The sequence below is a fragment of the Electrona antarctica genome (assembly GCF_951216825.1).
Source record: "Electrona antarctica genome assembly, chromosome: 7".
Lineage (NCBI taxonomy): Eukaryota > Metazoa > Chordata > Actinopteri > Myctophiformes > Myctophidae > Electrona > Electrona antarctica.
In genome coordinates this window covers 32,486,980-32,508,636 of record NC_136812.1, presented here as the reverse complement: position 1 = coordinate 32,508,636, position 21,657 = coordinate 32,486,980, and the positions used below count along the sequence as shown (strand labels likewise).

Here is a 21,657-nt window from a genome sequence, read left to right as displayed (position 1 = left end):
GCTGTCAACATATTGCGTTCCTGAGATTCCTCGTTGACGTAAGCTCAGCTGGTGGTGACTCGACTCGTACTAACCACGATACATAAAATAAACGTAATTAACGTTCAGTTTCTGTTGTGCGACGGGCTGTGGGCAGAAGCAGCCTACCCGGAAATGTAGTCTCTGGGTTGTTTGGCTCGTTTCTAACGCTTATTTTGTTACTATTTGGGTATATTTGTACATTTCCACCTTCAGTCGATGCTTCATATCCATATGAGTGAAAAGGCCGGGGTGATCGGTTTATTTTTCAAACACAGTTCTTATATGAGGCGATCTAAAATCCCCCTATGGAGATTATAATGCTTATAAAAAAATACACGAACCATGGGACTGGCGCCCTCTACTGATAGTAGAGGGCAGTGACGTCAGGACTTCGGTGTTCTATATGAAAATATGTCGCCTCACAGCTAGAAGGTCCTGGGTTCGATTCCCGTTCGGGACGCTGTGGGTGCTGGCGGCATGTTTCCTCCTCCGCGTCATCAGTGCCCATACCCGAGGCGGGGTTGGCGAAAGGGCCTTTCTGTGGGGAGTTTGCATGTTCTCCCCGACCCCGTGTCCCCTAGGGTAGGTACCCTCACAAAAAACATGCAGTAAACTGCCTCCCCCTGGCCTGATGGAGGGGAAAGGAACTGGTTGGAATAACGTGTTCCTTCCACGCGCTACGTCCAACCAGGGAAACTCCCCCCTGTCAGGTGTAAAGTAGCTCTGGACCATATTCTACTGCTTCTACGAGTCTGCAGAATCGTAGAAGCAGTAGAAGGCTATGGACCAGAGCTAGGTGTAAAGGAGCAACTTGGACACTCAGGCATGAAGGAAGCATGGGTTCAAGTCCGTTGCTCTCCCCATGTCCCCCATATATGGGGACCAGGTTGGCGGAGGGTGTGTAGAGCCCAGGATCACATTAGATAATTGACACAGGGGTGAAAAATGGGTTACAAAATTGTGGGATAAAAAAATATATTAAAAAAAAGAAGGCAAAATATTTAGAATTTCATCAGGCATGTGACGTGTTAAACGAGGGGGTTTTCATGATGCTGAATCCTTATCCATTCCAAGCATTAGTTTAGCAAAAAAAAGTAAAAAACACTTGCTAAAAACAGCCATGCCCACTTGCCCATAATCAGTTTTGTACTGGTGACGTTAATTTGTGATGCACGATGATGTTCACAATTATGAAAATTGCTCAGCATATGCAAGTTAGCATCCAGAAGTAAATGCTGGGGACCCACACTCAACATTTCTAACATAAAACCTTGGTGTACAACTGTACATATCTGTGATCCACTGCTACAGTCTGGAGATCAGGTCAGTGAACGACTGTGCGAAAGCAACAAACAAGGAAGTACCTCCATGATTCGAGCAGCAGCAGCCTTTGTCAGCACAGTTAAAGTTATAAGACAATGCCCGAATTACAGGCTGACAGGTGAGAAGAACACTATGGCGTATGTTTGATACTGATGCTAGTGATGCAGTAAATTACTTATGATTGAGGTCATTCTCTTCCTGTCGGTGTATGAAGACATGCTTGCAGGAGGTCAAGCTGTACATTAGCTCTCTCCATACAAGCTCTAATGCCTTCCGCAAAGGCATTAGAGTTATGGTTATGGACTAGCCCCATATGTGCCCTCTCCCTACGCTCATTCTGTAGCTCCGAGATGAGGTCACAGACAGAAACACCTCCCACCCCGTTCAGAAACGGCGCATGTTTCCACAATTCCCCATTGCTTACCCTTTTCTTAACAATGCACCAAAACCTTGAAGTGACGTTCCGGGTTTACACTAATTTACCGTCAACAACGCCAAAGAAAATCCAACTTTAAACGGTTACACGAGCGTTACAGCGGTTGTTTAGCATGTTTTTCAAGGAAGTTGAAAAGCTTTAGCGCCTCCCCGGCGCCTCTGCTGGTCGAAAATGTCCAACTGACTTCAGTTCACTCGACATGCCCGCGCACACGCACCAATCCCTTGATAAACACGGAAGCGACTGACAAATTTCTCTTCGTAAAGGCTCGGTTCAAATCGCTAGTTGGATTTTCTTTGGCGTTGTTGACGGTAAATTAGTGTAAACCCGGAACGTCACTTCAAGGTTTTGGTGCATTGTTAAGAAAAGGGTAAGCAATGGGGAATTGTGGAAACATGCGCCGTTTCTGAACGGGGTGGGAGGTGTTTCTGTCTGTGACCTCATCTCGGAGCTACAGAATGAGCGTAGGGAGAGGGCACATATGGGGCTAGTTATGGACCAGAGCTAGCTGTACAAACCACACCAAAGGGTCGGGTTGGGACATAACGGTTTTTAAGGTAGACCACACAGAGTTGCATTGGTGTGATCTACCTTTTAAATTAGCCCCGTTTCGGGACCCTCTGTGAGAGTCCCGAAAGGAGCTACCTTTATACCGTTTTGTCCCAACCGACCCTTTGGTGTGGTTTGAGCTTTACATCCCTTAAGCAGGTTTGCGAAATGTAAACCATAACATATTTGTTAATGTCGTCGGCTGAATTGCTTAGGATAGAACAGAATCTAGCTATTATATATTAACAGAAACTAGCTCATAACATGTAGCTATGGTGGATTTTTATGAAAGTATGTGAATGCATTTCACAGCATTTTTCCTATTATATTAGGATCTTCCTGATATGACTCATTATCCTATCTTTGACAGGCAGAGGATTGGAGCAGTTAACACCAGTGCAAATGATGGACTGGAGGGATTCAAGGCACATGCTGTGTTCCAAGAGATCAATAAGAAGCTTCAGGAGGTGATGACATTCCTTAAGAATATATTCAAACAAATCCCAAGCATATTGTGGTCATCCAATGTGGGCTACCAAAAGTTAGAGCTTGATGGCATGGCCGTGGCACAGAACAGTCTTGTAGTTGTCCTGAACTGAACTGTGAAGTGAGGGGCGCTAATATATTAAAGTCTAACTCATGTTTGTTGATTAGGTGATGTATTGGTGATGTAAAACAAACATTAAACGCCATTAACAATAAAGACACATTGTACATTTTCCCTTGATTGTCAATGGCGTTTACAAAACAAACATTGAACTAAAGACAAACATTAAACCTGTGTATAGGAGGGGCTAGCGCCTGGGGGGCTCACCCATGGCTTCCGTGTGCGGTTAGGGTTTGGGGATAGGGTTAGTATGGGGCTCTGCCAGTCAGATTTATGGGTGTCGGATTATTGGGACGTCGGACTAACGCCACGCACCCATTGACACCAAGGTCTGAACTCTGAATTATTGCAAATAACTGGGTAAGGATTTCTGGAAAGATGTGGATAACCTTTCTTGTGACCACCGCGCTCTGACTTAAGGTGCGTTACCCGTTGGAAAGAGATGGAGCTATTAACGAAAGATTCCATTCTGTCATAACTGATCAAAATGTGTGTCATTGGTTGATTTTGAAATGAATTTCAGGATAACATATAATATATACTTTTATACACCAAAAAAGGGATGATGTGTGTATTGTGAGAGGTGGTAGCCCACCAGACATTGATGAAGTTATAGCAGTCTACTCCAGATTGAAAATATAATGACCCGGTCCAGGCTTAGACTTAGGCTTAGCTACTAACTTATTCAGCACTGCTTTGATAAACCCTTCCCTAAATGGCTTTTTAATTGGTAGATATTGTAAAATATAGAATAAGTTATATAGTACATTTTGCCTTCACAAACTCAAAAATGTTTGGGACAGAAAGCAAGCAAAGTATCACTATAATTTTGTCTATTTTTCCAAATACCTGTCTGACGTACAAAAGCATTCACTATTAAACAAAAGCTTTCATATATTAGAGACCATGCACAGAATTAGTATTGTTCTCTTGTTCTAATAGCATGGCTGTAACCATTGGTAACCACTCAAAGCAATTGACCAATGTCTGTGCAGTAGTGGTAGAAAAACATTGGAAAAGAATAAAATCGCTACCCTGCCTCATGCTTCATTCTGATAATGAAATTGCAGTCCCACTTGAACCATCCTTGTAACATTCAGAAGCTGTTCCAAATCAAAGAAAAAACAATGTCTCTTTTGTTTTGCCTGTTGCATTGAAGTTTTGTTATTGATTTTGATTTTTGTCATTGCTTGTTTGAGTATAATATTTGTAGGCATTATAAGTTACGGCTTCAGCCTACACCTTTTTGGTCAAAATATTTTCTGTAAAGTTTCCTGTGATCAACCCTGTACATGATCTAAGACCGAAATAAACGAATAGGCATCTAAAGCCTGAGTTATGTGCGCCGTGTTATGCACAGAGCTTCAAACTCGCAAGCTTTGTAAGTGATCCATTGTGAGCTGATCAGAAATCATATTTTTTTGTGTGATTGTAATCAGTGGCGTTTCCAGGAATTACATTTTGGGCAGGCAAGAATTACATTTTGGACAGGCAAGATGTTTGTGTTAATTTTCAAAGAGATATACCTGCCAGACGAGTAGTATACAAAGGCTGAAAGGCCTTACATTTACATTCCAATGGGTGATTGAGGGTTGCACTCTACCGCGACGGCCAATCAGCTGTCCACTAATAGTTCTCATGTCTTGTTTTTGTCCTCTTTTTTTCCTCATTGTATTGATTTCGGCCAGGCCAGAAATGGATTTGGACAGGCGGACGCCTGTCCTCGCCTTATTGTAGATACGCCTCTTGATTGTAATTGAATCAGTCAAATGTTTTAATGTGAAATTGTATGTTTACCAGCAGCAGATTGTCTGACCTCAATTGTAGAATATTGATAATAGCCTATGTTGAACAGTGCAGTTATAAGCCAGTGTTTTGATTACAGAGAAAATCAAGGCAAGAAAGAAAATGTAGAAGCTCGTTCCACAAACAACCAGCATACTCGTAGTCTCTCTTAGCTAATTTAAGGCTACATTTATGTAATTTAGATTTATAATTTAGCATTTTATGTAGACGGAGTGTCACTCCCAACGGACTCAGAATGAGACAATTTATCACTGGTAGATTTATTGTCTCACACAATTAGTCCACAACGTCTACTGTTAGACAGATATTAGCTTGCTTATGATTTTTGATGACTTTCTATGTATTTGATGTATTACCTTGTGTTGTTCTTGCTTACTGTAAATCTCTCTGGATTATTTATCTGCTAAATGCCTAAATCGTACAAACTGCACAGCCGTAAGGTCTCTTATTATTTACAATACTAGTAAGGGGATATTTACAAGCTTGTTTTCCAAACGGCAAAAACCGTAGGGTATCTCTTATCTTATTTACAGGCCGTACAACTAAGGGGTCTCTTTTCCACAAGAAAAAAGTGTGTAAGGTTCTATTCTATTCATAATCTTTGGCACAGGAGGGCGAGCAGTTTGTGAAAAAGATCGGAGGGGTTTTCGCCTTCAAAGTGAAGGATGGACCGAACGGAGGGGAGGCCACTTGGTTTGTGGATGTGAAGAACGGCAATGGTTGCGTTCACAATGACACAGGTGAGAAGAGAGCCTAAGATCAAGTAAACAACAGTGTGGTGCTTTAGAGTTTTTTTATTTATTTCAAGGAACCCCAGTTTGATATGCATTAGGCCACAGACTGCAATATGATATGATTTTTATCTCTGGGAAGTTGTGGGACAGTTTACACCATGACATCATCTGTATTAATCTATCTTCTATCTATTTATTAAAAAATCCTCTGTGTGTCTGTCTGTCTCTGGCATAAACCCGGGTGTCATCCGTCTGACCGGTCTCCAGCGTGGCGCATATGACCTGGGGGTGTTCAGTGCTGAGTAGCAATTTAATTGGACAGTTTCAGAGAACCCCCCCAACAAAACACAAATATCTGCATCTGTCTTGAAGATGAGTCTTGTTTTATTTTGATGCTCAGACCTCCCCCCTAAAGACAAAAATAAAACCCATGGAAAGGCTGTACTCCTGTTTGCTGGTGGTTAATTTGAGAGGTTTTAAGAGGGGTCCATCGTCGTCATGTTGCGGTCCAGTTCCCCTAGGCTGGTGCCGTAACACTATATTCATCAACCATTTAGCTATGGACCTCGGAGATGTGGGGTCCTCAGACCCCACATCAAGAGGGCTAGAGATTATGCGTTGATGACAGAGAAACAGGTTCTGAAAATATACTGTATTAATATATTAACTCTGGAAATTACAATAAAAGTTTGATCACTGAGTTTTTATAAGATTGAGAACCGTTTGTTGGGTACGTGAAATGTGTGGAAGTAAATTGTGTTTCAAGGCTGTTGAAATATCCTGGTTGGGAGTTCAGAATATAAAACCTACAGAAGTTGAACGTTTATGACGGTGATGCTGTTTTTCTCTCCCTCACAGCCAAGAAAGCAGACTGCACCATATCAATGTCAGATGCAGACCTGTTGGCCTTAATGACAGGAAAGATGAACCCACAGACTGTGAGTACCATTGAGAACACACTGACCTGGCTTTTCAACAACAATTTAGTTTAAAGATAATCATAAGAAAAAAGAAAATATATATGTACAGACTTTGCACGTCTTTGGCCTTTGCCCTGATGACGGCCAGTGTTGGCCAAAATATCCTACTAATGATGAACTGGCCAAGAAATAAAGGTCGTTTCAGACGGGAATCGACTGACGTGCCTTGGTAATTAATTTTCAATGAGAAGCAGGCAATTATTTTGGATGCATGGAGAAGTTGACTGGCATTGATGCAAATGGCATTGACACACACATGCTCCGCGCTTTTTTTTGCCGAGGCGTCACTGATCGAGGCGAGAACGCCTGCGTCCCTCGCTCCCTCTCTGAAACTGTAGGGTATGTTCACACTAGGTCTCTTTAAAAAAAGATGGAACTGCCTTTTTACATTAAACCCTATGCTATGAGACATTTCCAAAGCGCAACTGCATAGGTGCACTTTTAAAAGTTGAGAATCGTTTTTCAGAACCTTTTCAGAAATGCGCATCAGCTGTCCAATCAATCACGACACAAATGCAGAGCTGCTCATCTGAGCTGATGGTCTATTTATGCCGTCTATCGCCCACGGAGGTGCCCACACCCGAGTACCACCAGCTGCATCCCTCCTTCTCTTCTTAACTTTGGTGTGGAACATTTATTTCCAAGGGTCAGTTACAAACAGATTCCAACAAAAAAGTATCTTTGAATAGTGGGCTCTGAATGGTCACCCACAACTTTTGGGTGAGCGAAATGTAATTCAAACTGAGGAGTGCCAGACCAATCTCCCCATGGATTTGTTTCCTGTGGCAGATCTAGGCTACTCCTCTTCTGCCTAACAAAAAACGTATATTAAACATATTATTACCTAATATAATTACATCATATTAGCTATATTCATCCGTTGAGTTTATTTCTTGAAGGCAAACCTATGAATATGTCGCTGTCATCTGCACTGCTCAATACAGAGAAAGACAGCAGCTACTTTATGTCCGCCAGGAGAGAGATGACAGCCAGCGAGGACAAACAGACATGTCGGTGTTTACCTGACAGCTAGTCTACCAGTAAGATGCCCTGAGGGCAAGAAGCGACAGGTCGCGTGCACGCATCCGCCTGGGTGACGGCAGACTGCTGGGCGAGCGCTGGCACTTTGGCATGGGAGGTCAGATCAACATATGGAATGAATTCTGTACTGGCCATATATGGAGCGTGTCTTGAGTGTACAGGGTTTCATGAGGTCAGATCAACATATGGAATGTCAGAACAGGTCAGCTCCATATATGGATATCTAAGGGTGACAACGCTGAGTGTACAGGGTTTGATGAGTAATTAATTTTCGGGCCTGTTGAGAACTAGTTTTCGCCGACTGCCGGGTGCGGCTGCACTATTAACTTTGTGGCAGGCCCATCTAGAGTTTGAATGAACAGGTCAAAATGAAGACATAGGAAGGATGGATGGGGAAGGATCAACATATGGAATGTCAGAACAGGTCAGTTTCATATATGGAGATATAAGGGTTTGAGGTCAGATGTAGAGTTGGTGGCCAATATAGAGGGTATGTGCATGCATAAAGTGAATGGGAAATCGAGTGGAAAAGTGAGTTTAACGTTGCTTAATGTCGTCTAATGCAATCAGATAGGATTTATCTGTTTGGACTGGAGTCAAGGCCAGAAAGTTTTTTTTTGCCACTCAGTAGGCGTTCCAGCATAACTTCTGGGTATGATGATGATGTCACGCACATACCCTCTATAGATGACATCAGGGATCTCCATATATGGACATTCCCATATATGGGCTTAATATTGATGACATCAGGGATCTCCATCCCTGATGATGTCACGTGATGTCATGAGGCATGACCATAGGAGGGGTGGGTGACGGACGGACGGACTGACTGACTGACTGACGGGAAATGCACGTTTGTTCAGTCTTCATTAATTTCACATCTACCTTACTAGTTTAAAACTCATTTGACAATATTACTATACAGTATATAACATGTTTGGGGTCATTTTAACGTCTACTCTGGCTTTTGTGATTACTCCTGACAGTTTTTAAGTTGCTTGATTCAGTATTTAGAAATGTTATATTCATTTTAACAGACATGTCCCCTTCCTATACAAACCCATAGTAACTTCAAACTCAACATAACAAACATTTTAACCATGGAACAGAACCAACTGCCATTGGCTTATTGAGAGCACAGTCCTCACATACCCCTGTATAAATGCATCCCCAGACACTGCCAATTCATGACTGTCGCAAGATCGAAACGTCAGTCATTATTTATGCTATCACCAGAATAAAAAGGCTGAGCTGTCTGAGCTGCTCCAGCGTCTTCTCCTTCGTCTCCATTTTAACCATGTTAGATTCATTGAAAACACGCGTCCTTCTTTGTTCTTGTGACTGATATTGCCCTTCTAATGTGTGAGGAGGCTGTGTTTTTTCAATTACGTTTTTCATTTAGTACTATTTTCCATATAGAGTTCCATAGAGAGCTTAAGAGATCTTCATCAGAAAAGACGATGCCATGTGTCTAATCTATTGATGGGTTTTACTGAATGAAATGCAGCACCAAGGCCATATAACCTGTTATTGCAGAAGCCACATAGCCCTAGCGCTGACGTTAGATCAGCTATTTTCACAATGTGGCACTGTTGGGCCGTGCGGCTAGCGCTGTATGACCTGGGGTTTGCGCTAGAGTTCAGTTCAGTACAGTACCTATAACGGCATAGTTGCACCGCTCAGTTCACACAGGTGTGATTTCTTTTTTTAACACAAGCATTCCCTTTTCTGTCTACATTCGAGAATAACATGGAATAACATGGAAGGTGTGTTATTGATTTAATGTAATGTGTTTGGCAAACAAAATCAGACCCGTCTGAAGTGAGTGGTACTGTACTGTACTGTACTGTACTGTACTGTACTGTACTGTACTGTACTGTACTGTACTGTACTGTACTGTACTGTACTGTACTGTACTGTAATACAAGCCCTCCTCCCTGGCCTGTCTGTGTGTTAGGCTGTGCAACAGTAACACTTGGTGGTGAACATGCTAGGCTAGGACATGTTTGTCCAATGCTGGCTTGTACTAGTATACTTGATCTGCTTTGACAAAATTACCAAACAATAAAAAAGTTATTTTGAAAGACCAGGGAAAAAAAATCATCTCCAGACAGATTTTCAATAATTATTTTGGCCAAAAATGGCTCTTTTGAATGAGTGAATTATGTGTGATGATGATGTAGTGGATTTTTGGAGAAGGCTTGTAATAACAAGCCTCCCCTCCCTTCTGATTCGCAGGCATTTTTCCAAGGCAAGCTGAAGATCACAGGGAACATGGGAATGGCCATGAAGCTACAAACCCTTCAGCTGCAGCCAGGCAAAGCTAAGCTGTAGAGGAAGGAGAGATCAGGGCTGGTCGGTGCACTGTACCGTAGGTGGAGATTACCTCTATGTACTCAATAGGATAAGGTTTCCACGCTGCAGACTTAACTCTTAGGCATTTAAACTCTGATACTGATCCTGGATAAGCGCTGAGGAGCAATACACCTGTGTTCAGTGCAGAATCTCTACAGTAACCTCTCTCAACCATTGCAGTAGGGAAGGCTGGTGTCACTATGGCGGGATGTGGTGTGTCAAGTTTGTGTGGAGAAATATATGCATGGATGCAGTAAGGTCTGCTTCAGTTGTCAGATTTCATACCTTCTAATGATCTTCTTATACTGACTGTACTGTATACTCTATAGTTGAGTCTTCCATGAATTCAGTGATGACTTGTTGCAACCTGAATGAAAATGTTCCTTCCTGTTAATGATGTCCAGTTGTCCACCTGCAATGTCCACTTTTATGGTTACCTTTCTTTCTTTCTTTAATTCTAAAAATGTCACTGTATTGATAATGAAGCGTTTATGTAAGTGAATCATGTCTTGTACCGACGTCTCAGGTTGTCACCAGATAAGACAAATCCTGCAGTGATTCCTGGCAAACATGGAGGAGACAACACCTAGAACAGTCAAGTGCCTTGTCGTCTCAGATTCGCAGAGTCTCAGAAGTTATTAGCAAGACTCACGAGGGTTTGTTTTGCATCATCAATGATCATAGTTTTTTTTTCCAGCACAGCTCGTTGCAAATAGATGAGGGATGACATTTTCACTGTTTTGTCAGTCTAAAAAAATAAACTGTTTCTACTAAATAAACCTGTTTTTCTTTAACATACTTGGCATGGGGAATTGATTTCAATTTAGTTTTTATGAAGCCATAATTCTACCTGGCATCTACTCTTGATCACTAAGGAGAACGTTGCCAGAACATCTGGCATACTTTCTGGATAGTTTTTTACACTTTTTCCAGACAGAAATAAAAAAGAAGCCCTGCAAATTACTTTGACATGTTCCCAACAGTGGCGTCATTTGTGCATTGCCCTCCAGAAATCGGTTCAGGTTATCTGTTAAACGCCACATATAATAACAGACATCTGCTGTCCCGGCCTTATTTAGGAAGAGGATATCTTGACTTCTGTGATCAAACATTCATGATGGATTTATGTTCAATGTCAAAGATGGGGAAAGACTGGCCAGATGTCCTAACATGACCCTGTGTTTATTCAGCACGAACAGTGGTACTGTGTTCACAGGAAACGGAGGCTCACCTCAGGGGTTTGTGAACCATTCCTGCCAGATCCTTGGTGCGGTTATGAAACTCCAGAGGTTACAAAAGGTTCCCTGAGACCCCCTTGCAGCACATGCTGACAACGTCTCTCTTTGATGCAGAACAATGTTTACGGGGCTTATGAGCACCTCGCATCGATCACACCCAAATCATCTGTCATTTTGTTATCTCAGCATGACGCCCCCGCTGTTCAGATTCATGTTTAGCAATCCTTTGAGGTTGCTGTCATGTGGCTAAGACCTTATTGAGTTTGTGTCCCCTTTGGAGCAACAAGGCAGTGGCCTGGTTCCAAACTGCCACGCTGTAGTTTTTCCATTGTAAGGGGGAAGAGTGTGGCTAAAGCCTAAAACACAAATCTGTTAACGAGCCCTGACCCAAATTCCATTGCAGCATTGGCCGAGCCCGTCCAATTCTCCTCTTGGACCAAACACTGCTGCCAAAATGGAGCTGTTTCATAGGCCACCGGTGACTAGTTATGGGATATTTCAATTGTTTTGTTTAATATTTTATTCCTCTAATTTGCAGAGAGACATTCAAAATGTACATTATAAATGTAGACGTTTAACCAAGAAGTGACTTAAATGAAGATAAAATATAAGCTTTATATTCATCTAAAGCACTGTGACGATTACCATAATTATTGTGTGGTCCCAGTGCATACGATAATGATTATGATTACGTTGATTTGTTTTAAAGAAGCTCTGTTCAAAATGTAGCCATAATAGTTTTAAGGGTTTGTACACTCATAAAGCTACGCTGTCTTGTCTCTCTTCTCAACAGATGTTTATCCATAATCATTCTTCCCACAATAAATAGTTGGGAAAAACACTACTTAGGATATTCACAAACCTGACCCTAGACATGACCCTAAAGTCTGTAAACCAAATTCAAGAAAAATCTATATATACTCATGACATTTATGGCACCCTCTAGACATTTATTTTGCACTAACAACCTTTAAAATACATTACGTTTTATATGAAGAAAACTTAAATGAAGGTATACTGTAGTTAGTGTACCCAGTTACCTTTTAGGCCAACATTTTAAAGGAAATGAGATATCAAAAATCTTTTGACAGAGCTTGGCCAATACAATTTTGAAGGAGTTGTTAAACATTATGTTTAGCAAAATGGCAGAACAATTTCCAGGCAGAGCTTGGTGGTCCAATTGGCAAAGCTCTTGTGCATAATTTGCCTGGATTGTGTATCAAGTTTAAGGAGGTATGGCATCGCAAAGATTGAAAATTATATTGAAAATTTAATTATAGCACCACCACTGGCTGAGTGGCCAAGTCAAGTTTTTGCCACATCTGATTTTGCACATATTTGTCATTCGTGAAACATCTCTAGCATTTACCATCTCAGAGAAATTTGAAAGAATTATAATATAAACTGGCAAACAAAAATAGCTGATATATGAGTTTATATATGACTTCAAGCCCTTTGGACTTTAGACCATAACAGTAGATAATTATTTCTCAGAGATTGACATTTGAATTTCCATGTGCTTATGAACATCTAAAAATAAAGACCATAACAGTAGATATTATTTCTCAGAGATTGACATTTGAATTTCCATGTGCTTATGAACATCTAAAAATAAACTTACATGGATTTAAAAAGGTTTGAAGTGTGTAAAATGATGTCTCTGACTATCTAGTATCTAGACTGATATTTGTAGTATATCTGAGTATATCTGGTTGGTTTGAAAGAGTAAGGGGGGGGGGTTATGTATTTGATTCAGTCTGACCAGAAGCAGTGATAAATCATATCTCCACCGGTGACAAAAATCAATTCTCACCAGCACGGGGCGATATGAAAAGCAAAGCATCCACAGTCCGATCTGGCTCAGTTGAAATGTGATCAGTGAGTCAGACTCGGTCACAATCATGAGCCACATGCAGGTGCTCTGTACAATGAGTGAGGATTCTATTGTATATATTGATATTGTTTCATTGAAGCTTTTTATTATTTTGTTGTTTACCTCAAACTGTAAGTGAACATACTAGTAATAATGTATGAACGGTCTTTCTGCACTCTAGCACACTTTAATAACAGATGTGCAAACATTGTGCCTTATGGGAGGTAGGCTTGTTGAGAAAGCTAATTCAGACACATGTGAGACATTAGATCACATCCTGTCGCCCCTTCTTGGCCTGCACCTCCTTCCACGTCTTCACTTCTTTGCAATATTTATGCAATTTCATCTGGTGCTGTCATCAAATGACCTCTATCCCAAACTACGCCTGTGTTAACAAACAGAAGCGTGGGTGGGACCTGGGGATGATACAATTTGATTAATCACAATTAAATCACTGCAATAATCTGAGCTTCACATTGCATTGACATGGAGAAAAGAGAATATAAATCTCTCTTTTGGCCCTTCCAGGAATCAGAGCTGATCGGTACGGTTCAAAGAACACCCCCCAGTCGCATGATCCAGCATGTCTGTTTGAGATGATATATCGATTCTTTTGTGCATCCAAGTGTGCTGATCCCAGTTGAATAAATATAAGCTCAATTGAATTATAAGGGATTGGAGTTTTTTTTTGCTGATCCTAGAGGAAAATTTGCCACGTTCAAAGAAAATAGAAGAAAAGAATCTACAAAGAACTAATCACAATATGAGATTATTGCATCCCCGTACTGGAAGTGGAAAGACCTGTCACACTACGGAAAAATACACGAACACCGGGGGAAAATATACGAGGAAAAAAGAATTTGGTGCTTTTGGCTCGGGTTCAGTTCAGAGCTTTCCCTCTCTCTCACTTACTCCCTTCCTCCTACCCCCCCACCCCTCGTCCCTAGTTTCTGTTAATGTTCTCTCTCTCACTCACTCCCTCTCACATCTGGAGGGTATCTGGAGTGGCTGCGACTCCTCTCTTGCTATGGGACAGCCTGCGCTTAGACTGGACGTCAAACTTAAGAGGATTTCTGCAAACACACTTGGAACTGGTAAAGTTCCCTATCCTTAATTGTGGGAGTTTACTGATGGGGCTCTGTAAAAGGAGGAGAGAAAAATCTGTATGATGCATTATTATGTTAGATAATGCTGGATTGAGCTTTTCAGTGGCATTCTTCACCCAGGCATGGTGCTTTTATACTATTGGGTCAAACAATTATAGGTATAATTACTTCACTATAGGTAAGTGCAGCAGAAAAATAAATAATAATCACAACTGTGATTATAGTTGGTACTGTATGGTTATGTAGTTGCAAGCCCCATACGCTGTCAATATCTTTAGTGTTACTTTACTGTTCACTTTAGTGAGAGATGAAATGATAAACAGAGGGGATGACCTATATTGATCATTGTAAGTGTGTGCGTTGCTTCATTAACTCATTTTGCACCTAGGTTAAATGGTGCATTTATATATAAATGGTGCATTTATATAGTGCTTTTTATCCAAAAAGCACTTTTACATGGATTGTGCATTACATTCACCCATTCACACACACATTCATAAAGTGGAGGAAACCATGCAAGCCACCAACCTGCACATCGGGAGCAATTTGGGGTTCAGAGGTGGTGGCAGGTGTCTTACTGTGTCATGTACTCGGTTCATTGTAAGTGTGTGCGTTGCTTCATTAACTCATTTTGCACCTAGGTTAAATGGTGCATTTATATATAAATGGTGCATTTATATAGTGCTTTTTATCCAAAAAGCACTTTTACATGGATTGTGCATTACATTCAGCCATTCACACACGCATTCATATAGTGGAGGAAACCATGCAAGCCACCAACCTGCACATCGGGAGCAATTTGGGGTTCAGAGGTGGTGGCAGGTGTCTTACTGTGTCATGTACTCGGTGATGAGTGCATATGAGGTGTCAGGTGTATTGGAAGATTGCATAGGCTCTTGTATGTATGTGCACAATGCAATCATTCTGTTGTACTTGATTAGATTGTATGTGCACATGCATGTCCTGCATGTGTGTTCACGCATGGGCACAACACACGCACGCAGGACTGTGTGCATCCATGTGTGTACATGTGCATCTGTGTGCATGCACACGCGTGTTCTTGTGTGTGAGTTTGTATCTTCAGAATGTTTTTCGTGTGCCTTTTTTGTGCCTGGGTATCACCAGGAATATGGAGGAGGATTACTGGCTACAGGGATGGGCAACTTTGGTGATGGAGAGGGCCACTATATTTCCACACTCACTCCAGAGGGGCACATTCCATTGCTGTAGGGCAGAAATCTCTTACCTCCATATTTTAACCTTTTTCGTAAATTATAATCCTACTTCGTCATTCTACTATGTCATTCAAAATTAGCAAAAATAGCCAGTCTACAAGCTCAAAACGAATCGCAATGCGAATGCAAATTCTTTTTTGCTATTTTTGAATTGGAATCCTGAAAAGTAAAATGTTTATATAATTTCAAATGCATTTAGTTATATTTATGTAAACTTTATGACAATACAATACAATTTTAATACTACCGGTAGTCATTAAGCTACTAATATCGACTGAAGTAATTAAAGGGGTCATGTTTGCATGTTTGGAATTGTAACAGCTGAAATCAATGATACATCAGTATTCGGATTAACCTGCGGGAGCGTGTGCGTGCGTGCGTGCGTGCGTGCGTGCCGTGCGTGTGTGTGTACACGTGCGTGTCTGTGTTGTTTGTTCACCTCTGCTGGTTGTTATGGTGTAATGTCTGAGTGCCTGACTGCCTGTTTGGAATATTCTCATCAATGCTGGTGCAGCAGGGAGGGATGATTACTGGGCCCAGACGGCTGGTGTTCAATTCTCTTACATTTGTTCAAATTTAAAATATAATGGAATTGACCTCAACTGATTCTCAGTGATTATTGTGTTATTCTGCTAAACTAATCAAATCTTGACTACAGCTGCATTTTACTTTCATGTACATTTATTCCCATTAACTCCATGTTCCTGGTGTCAGCGCCTTTGCAACAGGAAAGCTGAACACTGGTCATGGCCTTTCCCAGGCATTCCATCCTGCACACCCTGAGTGTGCTGCTCTTGGCCTGGACGTTGGCGCGCTGCCAGGCCCCATTCGAGCCAGAGGAAGAGGAGGAGGAAGACCTGATGGAGGCGACAGTTGTACCTAAAGCAGCGCCGAAAGACATGTGTCCTCCAGAGTGCAGCTGTACGAGAGAGGGGGCGGTGGACTGTGCTGGAGTCGACCTCAAACAGTTCCCCACTGAGCTGTCTAAGAACACACTTCAACTATCCCTGCAGGTCTCCACCTCACTCACTCATTCACCCGCTCACTCACTCACTCACTCACTCACTCACTCACTCACTCACTCACTCACTCACTCCCTCACTCACTCACCGGGGCGGCCACTTTGGAATCGGAAGGTTCCCGTTGTCGATGTGTACTTGAACAAGACACTAACTTCCTAACTGCTCCCGATGAGCTGGAGCCTTTCATTGTTTGATTTGCTGCTGGTGAATGTAGTGCACATTGTAAAGCACTTTGAATGAAGGCGCTATATGAAAGCACCATTTACTCAAACTCATATACATCACACTAATGCTTGATTTATACTTCATTGCGCATGCATACATCTAGCTGATCTACATCTAAAGTAGATTAATTAAGTATTAAGTATTAATCATGCTTCAGTCTGAGAGTCAGACACGCACACACACACACACACACACACACACACACACACACACACACACACACACACACACACACACACACACACACCATGTGACAGTATATTTGTCTCCTGGTGGCAGAACAACCAAATCGAGGAGATCACGGTGGAGGACCTTTCCAGCCTCCACCTGCTGGAAACTCTCAACCTTCAGAACAACTGGCTCACATCACAAGGTAAACCCCCAGACACAAAAATCATAATTTATACTTTGGTGCATGACTGCGTCGCTCGCCGTGATTAACTGTTTTCCCCCCCCAGCAAGCAAGCAATGGAGACAAAGTATAAATTTCCCCTTGGTTTTATGTGTGATATAATTTGCAACTGACCATCAATGCTGTCAAAAATCTGTTCCACCACATTTGTCTGATCCTGTATCACTTCAGAAACCCCAACTGTACAGACATTTTGCCATAGCTTTGACCTGTCAAAAACATCTGTATCGCGTCTGAACCATATGCTTGTGATATAATGATAAAAATAACTGTTGTGCTGCTCACTTTGATCTAGAAATGAACAAAATGGTTCTATTTTTGGTGACAAGGATACTTATGTAGACCTTTAGTGCTTGATAAACTTGCCTTATGTCTCCTTTCAAGCCCTGGAAGATGAAGCTTTTGAAGTGATGGAGCATCTGACTTATTTATACTTGGCAAATAATAAGGTGAGTCACACACAAAGCCTTCAACTGTTCAACTTGTTTTTTTTCTCACTGCTAACTTGGAACCCAACAAAGATCATGTGTGTGATTCCAGGCACTGTTGAAATGCTAGTGGTTTTGGAAACGTGAAAAAGTATTATATACTATTCTGTTGTGTTCTTAGTAGGCTGAGTAGGGCGAGTAACGGTCAACTCAATAATATCCCGTCTACAGACAGACAGACAGACAGACAGACAGAAAGAGAGGGGAGAGACAGACAGAGAGGGGAGAGACAGAAATAGATGGAAATATTTGGTAAGCAAGGGATTTTGGAGCCCTATATACTTTGTTGACTGGGGTCCTGCTGGGGTCTGCAGGCTACTTGGCCTCACTCCTTTTTTTGAGCGGCACTAGCCCCTCCTATAGTTAGTTGCTGTGAGAGTGAGGTCTAGCCAACACCAACTCGGGATTCCTGGATCGCTCCACAATTTTCTATCCAACATCAGGTTCTTGAGCTCTGCAGTGTTGTCAGCCAAGCTGTCGCGCTGCAGCACGTCTATATAGGTGGTACGCTTCTTGCCCCTCCTGGCTTTTCCCTGGGTTGGCTCCCATAGGGTCAATTTACTTGCCTCAAGTTCTGGGTGCCTGACCCAGTGCCCTGCCAGCCTCATCCTTCTCTCCTATAGCGCCTCCTATATTCAGCTATAGTGTAGATTGTTGTCCTAACAAAACATTAAATGTCATTGACAATGAATGGAGAATTTACGTCATATGTGTCTGAGCAAATGATGATGTACGATGATAAGAGCGCCCCTCACTTCACACGGGTGTGATTTTCCTTCTATGTCCATTGTCCAATCTCTTCACCAAAAATAGCCAATCTACAAGCTCACGAAGCATCACACTGATGCTTTGTGAGCTTGTAGATCTGCTATTTTAGTGGAATGTTCACCTATTTTGACATGCCCCGAATAGGGATGCTAGGGTTCATGTGCTTAAGTGCTTGCTAAGCCACAAAGTCACCCATATTTGCTTTAATCCATGGACCACATTATAAAGGACAGAGCTCTAGTGTATGTACACTAAAATGTAATCTCGCTAGTTTCTGCTACTGTATACTCTGTGCCATTTAGTAAAAATGTCACAATACATTTAGGTAGATGTGACTGGAATGAGCTTGGCAAAACCCTACTTTCAGAACACATACTGTACACAGTCAAATGCGGAGTGTTAATTTAATTCTGAGAGTACAAACATTTACCATGTTAACGCTGTAGTATGACGGACATTTACCATGTTAACGCTGTAGTATGACGGACATTTACCATGTTAACGCTGTAGTATGACGGACATTTACCATGTTAACGCTGTAGTATGACGGACATTTACCATGTTAACGCTGTAGTATGACGGACATTTACCATGTTAACGCTGTAGTATGACGGACATTTACCATGTTAACGCTGTAGTATGACGGACATTTACCATGTTAACGCTGTAGTATGCCGGCCATATGTCCTGCTGAGTAACACACATTTGGCAAAAGTAGTGCAAGCGTTTACGAAATTAAACTAGAGTATTTGTATCGCTGCTGTTTTCATTTTTCCACTAGACCAGTACTGTTTCCCAAACTTTTTAGCTCAAGACCCAAATGAGAAATTCCTCTGTGACCCAATCTTACAGAAATACATTATTAATGTACGGTACCTTTAAAACCCAATTTAGTGAAAACAGCCAAGGTCTGATCATTTTAATGTTAGTTAGTATATAAATAATACAACTTTTGAAAGAATATACATTTTGTAATTGTAGGAAACGTAAAAAAGAAGAAAATAAATGTTTACTTAACAACCCGTAGAAATGGGTCTGTGACCAAAAAATTGGAAACTGCTGTAGAGATGCTGGATGGATCATATCAAAATAAACCATCCACTGATTCTGGATTGCTATCCCTGCCAGTGAAACGGCAGAACAATTATACAGCGGTGTAGCCATAAAGAGAAGAAAAGTTCATTTGTGAGGTTTCTGTTCTGCTTGCAGCTCACTTTAGCACCCAGACACCTGCCCCCCTCTCTGGTCAGTGCTGATTTTGCTGCTAATCATCTTACCAAGATCTACCCATATACATTTGGCCAGAAACCACAGCTGAAGTAAGTGTGTGTGTGTGTGTGTGTGTGTGTGTGTGTGTGTGTGTGTGTGTGTGTGTGTGTGTGTGTGTGTGTGTGTGTGTGTGTGTGTGTGTGTGTGTGTGTGTGTGTGTGTGTGTGTGTGTGTGTGTGTGTGTGTGTGTGTGTGTGTGTGTGTGTGTGTGGTGTGTGAGAGAGAGAGAGAGAGAGAGAGTGCGCGAGTGTGTGTGACTGTGCGTGCATCCGTAGTTACGTATGTGTACCAGAAGTTTTGCTTGTTGTGTGAGTCTTCACTTGGCTCAATCTCATAACTCTTGTCCACTCCAGGTCCGTATATCTCCATAACAACAAGTTGACAGACACAGGGCTTCCAGACCACATGTTCAATGGCTCCAACAGCCTGGAGATCCTAATCATGTCCAGTAACTTCCTACGTCTTGTTCCCAGAAACCTGCCCTCCACCCTCCACCGCCTTCACTTGAAGGTGCCAACATCACAGTAATTGATTGTGTGCAGTCGTGCTGTGCTGCAGTGCTATTATTATTATTACAGCAAGTTTCTTTGGGCTAGCAGTGCACCTGATTCATCATGTGACGGTGCGCCAAAAATAGCCAAGCTACAGGCTTGTAGATTAGCTATTTTTGCTGTGGGACACCGTCATACGGTAGAGTACATATTTGGCATAACTCGCTGTATGACAGCTCTGGTAGCTCAGAACAAGATGCTGATTATGACATGTAATTATTATTATTAGGGCCGGATTTAGCCAGCCCCACTCAGGTGGGCAGACAGAATTGTAAGGGGGGGGGGGGGGGGGGGGGGGGGGGGGGGGGGGGGGGCGACTCCGCCGGCGTGGGTGGGGTGTCAAACCCACATTGGGTGGGCAGGACGCACGTTTGGGTGGGCATAGCCCACCCCTGCCCCCCCCATAGAACCGGCCCTTCTGTTACGCCTTTCCCAATTAACACAATCACCTAGGCTAATCACATTTATTTGAGATAATCCACTCGATTAAGATGATTATTTTGCATAATTATCATAATTATTAATCGTTTCCATGTTGAAAATTATCGCAAAGCTATTTTGGGCGTAGTAGATCATTTATTTTTATTATTGGTACCGGTCAGTAATTTCTTTGTATATTTAAGTAATTTGTCATAGCTGCCCACTTTTTGCATACAAAGCCAATGGAAAAACACAATGAAATTCTTAATCGCTATTATTTGTATGACAATCAATTTCATGATCGTGACAGCCCTAATTTATGCTCATGTCAATCAAATTTCAGAGCAACAAGCTTGAGAAGATCCCGCAGGGGGCTTTTGATGGCTTGTCAAACCTCAGAGAACTGTACTTACAGAACAACCTACTGAGCAATGAGGGGATGGACAATGAGACCTTCAGGTGGGGACACTGATATCCAACACCTAACCATACTTTTACCAACACTATTCTACTACTTTAACACCGCTGAAGTGCCCTTTGAGCAAGGCACTGAACCCCTAGTGGCCAACAGTATAAATCTGTGGTTGTACTGGTCAGCTCCCAGGTTTTAATGTGTGTGTCTGTCTGTGTTTTTATGAGCAGGGCGTTGCTGAAAATAAGCACTTATTTTCCCAACTACCCTGGGTAAATAAAAGAAAAAAATAAATGATACCCACTACTTCCCACTCTACTAGGGTCTGCAACCTTTTTGAAATGAAGTGCCATGTTTTTATTTTCTAGATAGTCAGTGTGCCGTGTCAACATTAATTAACTCCTCCCACATCGCCAAATACGCCATTAACGTTATTTATCATTCTATTTAATGATTAACATGTAATGTTTGTTTGTTTACCGCAAATTAGGCTCTCGGTCGATCGGCAGCTCCGTGTTCGATTGGCCTTCCCTTCAGGCTCAATGCATGAATAAACAGAAAAGTGGTGGCTGAGGCATTTCTAGTCCGTTTTATGAGTATTCTTGCTCAGATCGCGGTGGATGAACAAAGCGACTGTGTTTAGTGGGCGGTTCAATAGCAACTCCTGGTGACACGTCTAAAATATAAATGCCTCTAAAGCGTGACCACCTCCGCCATTGCTGTTTTTGGGAGACGAGGAGGGGGTCTTCTTCTACGAAATAGAATGGAAGTGGACGGTGGCGGGAG

At 42.0% G+C, this 21,657-nt stretch overlaps 2 protein-coding genes across 3 annotated transcripts in view; both read left to right on the top strand.

Moving 5' to 3' along the window:
* The first annotated feature begins 1,316 nt into the window (after nucleotides 1–1,316).
* scp2b (sterol carrier protein 2b) lies at nucleotides 1,317–10,648 on the top strand. The gene is made up of 5 exons (XM_079505979.1): nucleotides 1,317–1,462; nucleotides 2,700–2,796; nucleotides 5,353–5,482; nucleotides 6,335–6,414; nucleotides 9,736–10,648. The coding sequence occupies exons 1-5, from the start codon at nucleotides 1,440–1,442 to the stop codon at nucleotides 9,829–9,831; spliced, it is 426 nt and encodes a 141-aa protein (XP_079362105.1). The 5' UTR covers nucleotides 1,317–1,439; the 3' UTR covers nucleotides 9,832–10,648.
* A 3,298-nt stretch (nucleotides 10,649–13,946) lies between these two features.
* podn (podocan) overlaps nucleotides 13,947–21,657 on the top strand; it is a 163,762-nt gene continuing 156,051 nt past the window's right edge. Inside the window, exons 1-7 of one of the 2 annotated variants that reach the window (XM_079505962.1) lie at nucleotides 13,947–14,057; nucleotides 16,019–16,317; nucleotides 16,831–16,924; nucleotides 17,348–17,412; nucleotides 19,429–19,538; nucleotides 19,842–19,998; nucleotides 20,803–20,918. In XM_079505962.1, the coding sequence (XP_079362088.1) occupies nucleotides 16,051–16,317; nucleotides 16,831–16,924; nucleotides 17,348–17,412; nucleotides 19,429–19,538; nucleotides 19,842–19,998; nucleotides 20,803–20,918 (809 nt within the window). In that variant the 5' untranslated portion in view covers nucleotides 13,947–14,057; nucleotides 16,019–16,050. The remainder of the gene's footprint in view (nucleotides 14,058–16,018; nucleotides 16,318–16,830; nucleotides 16,925–17,347; nucleotides 17,413–19,428; nucleotides 19,539–19,841; nucleotides 19,999–20,802; nucleotides 20,919–21,657) is intronic. The other variant, XM_079505963.1, reaches the window with a different exon arrangement.

Excerpts from the sequence above, each read along its gene's own strand:
- scp2b (XM_079505979.1), top strand. The coding sequence starts at position 1,440 with ATGCCCGAATTACAGGCTGACAG. Across the intron at positions 5,483-6,334 it reads TTGCGTTCACAATGACACAG|CCAAGAAAGCAGACTGCACC; the intron begins GTGAGAAGAGAG and ends TCTCCCTCACAG. Across the intron at positions 6,415-9,735 it reads GAAAGATGAACCCACAGACT|GCATTTTTCCAAGGCAAGCT; the intron begins GTGAGTACCATT and ends TCTGATTCGCAG.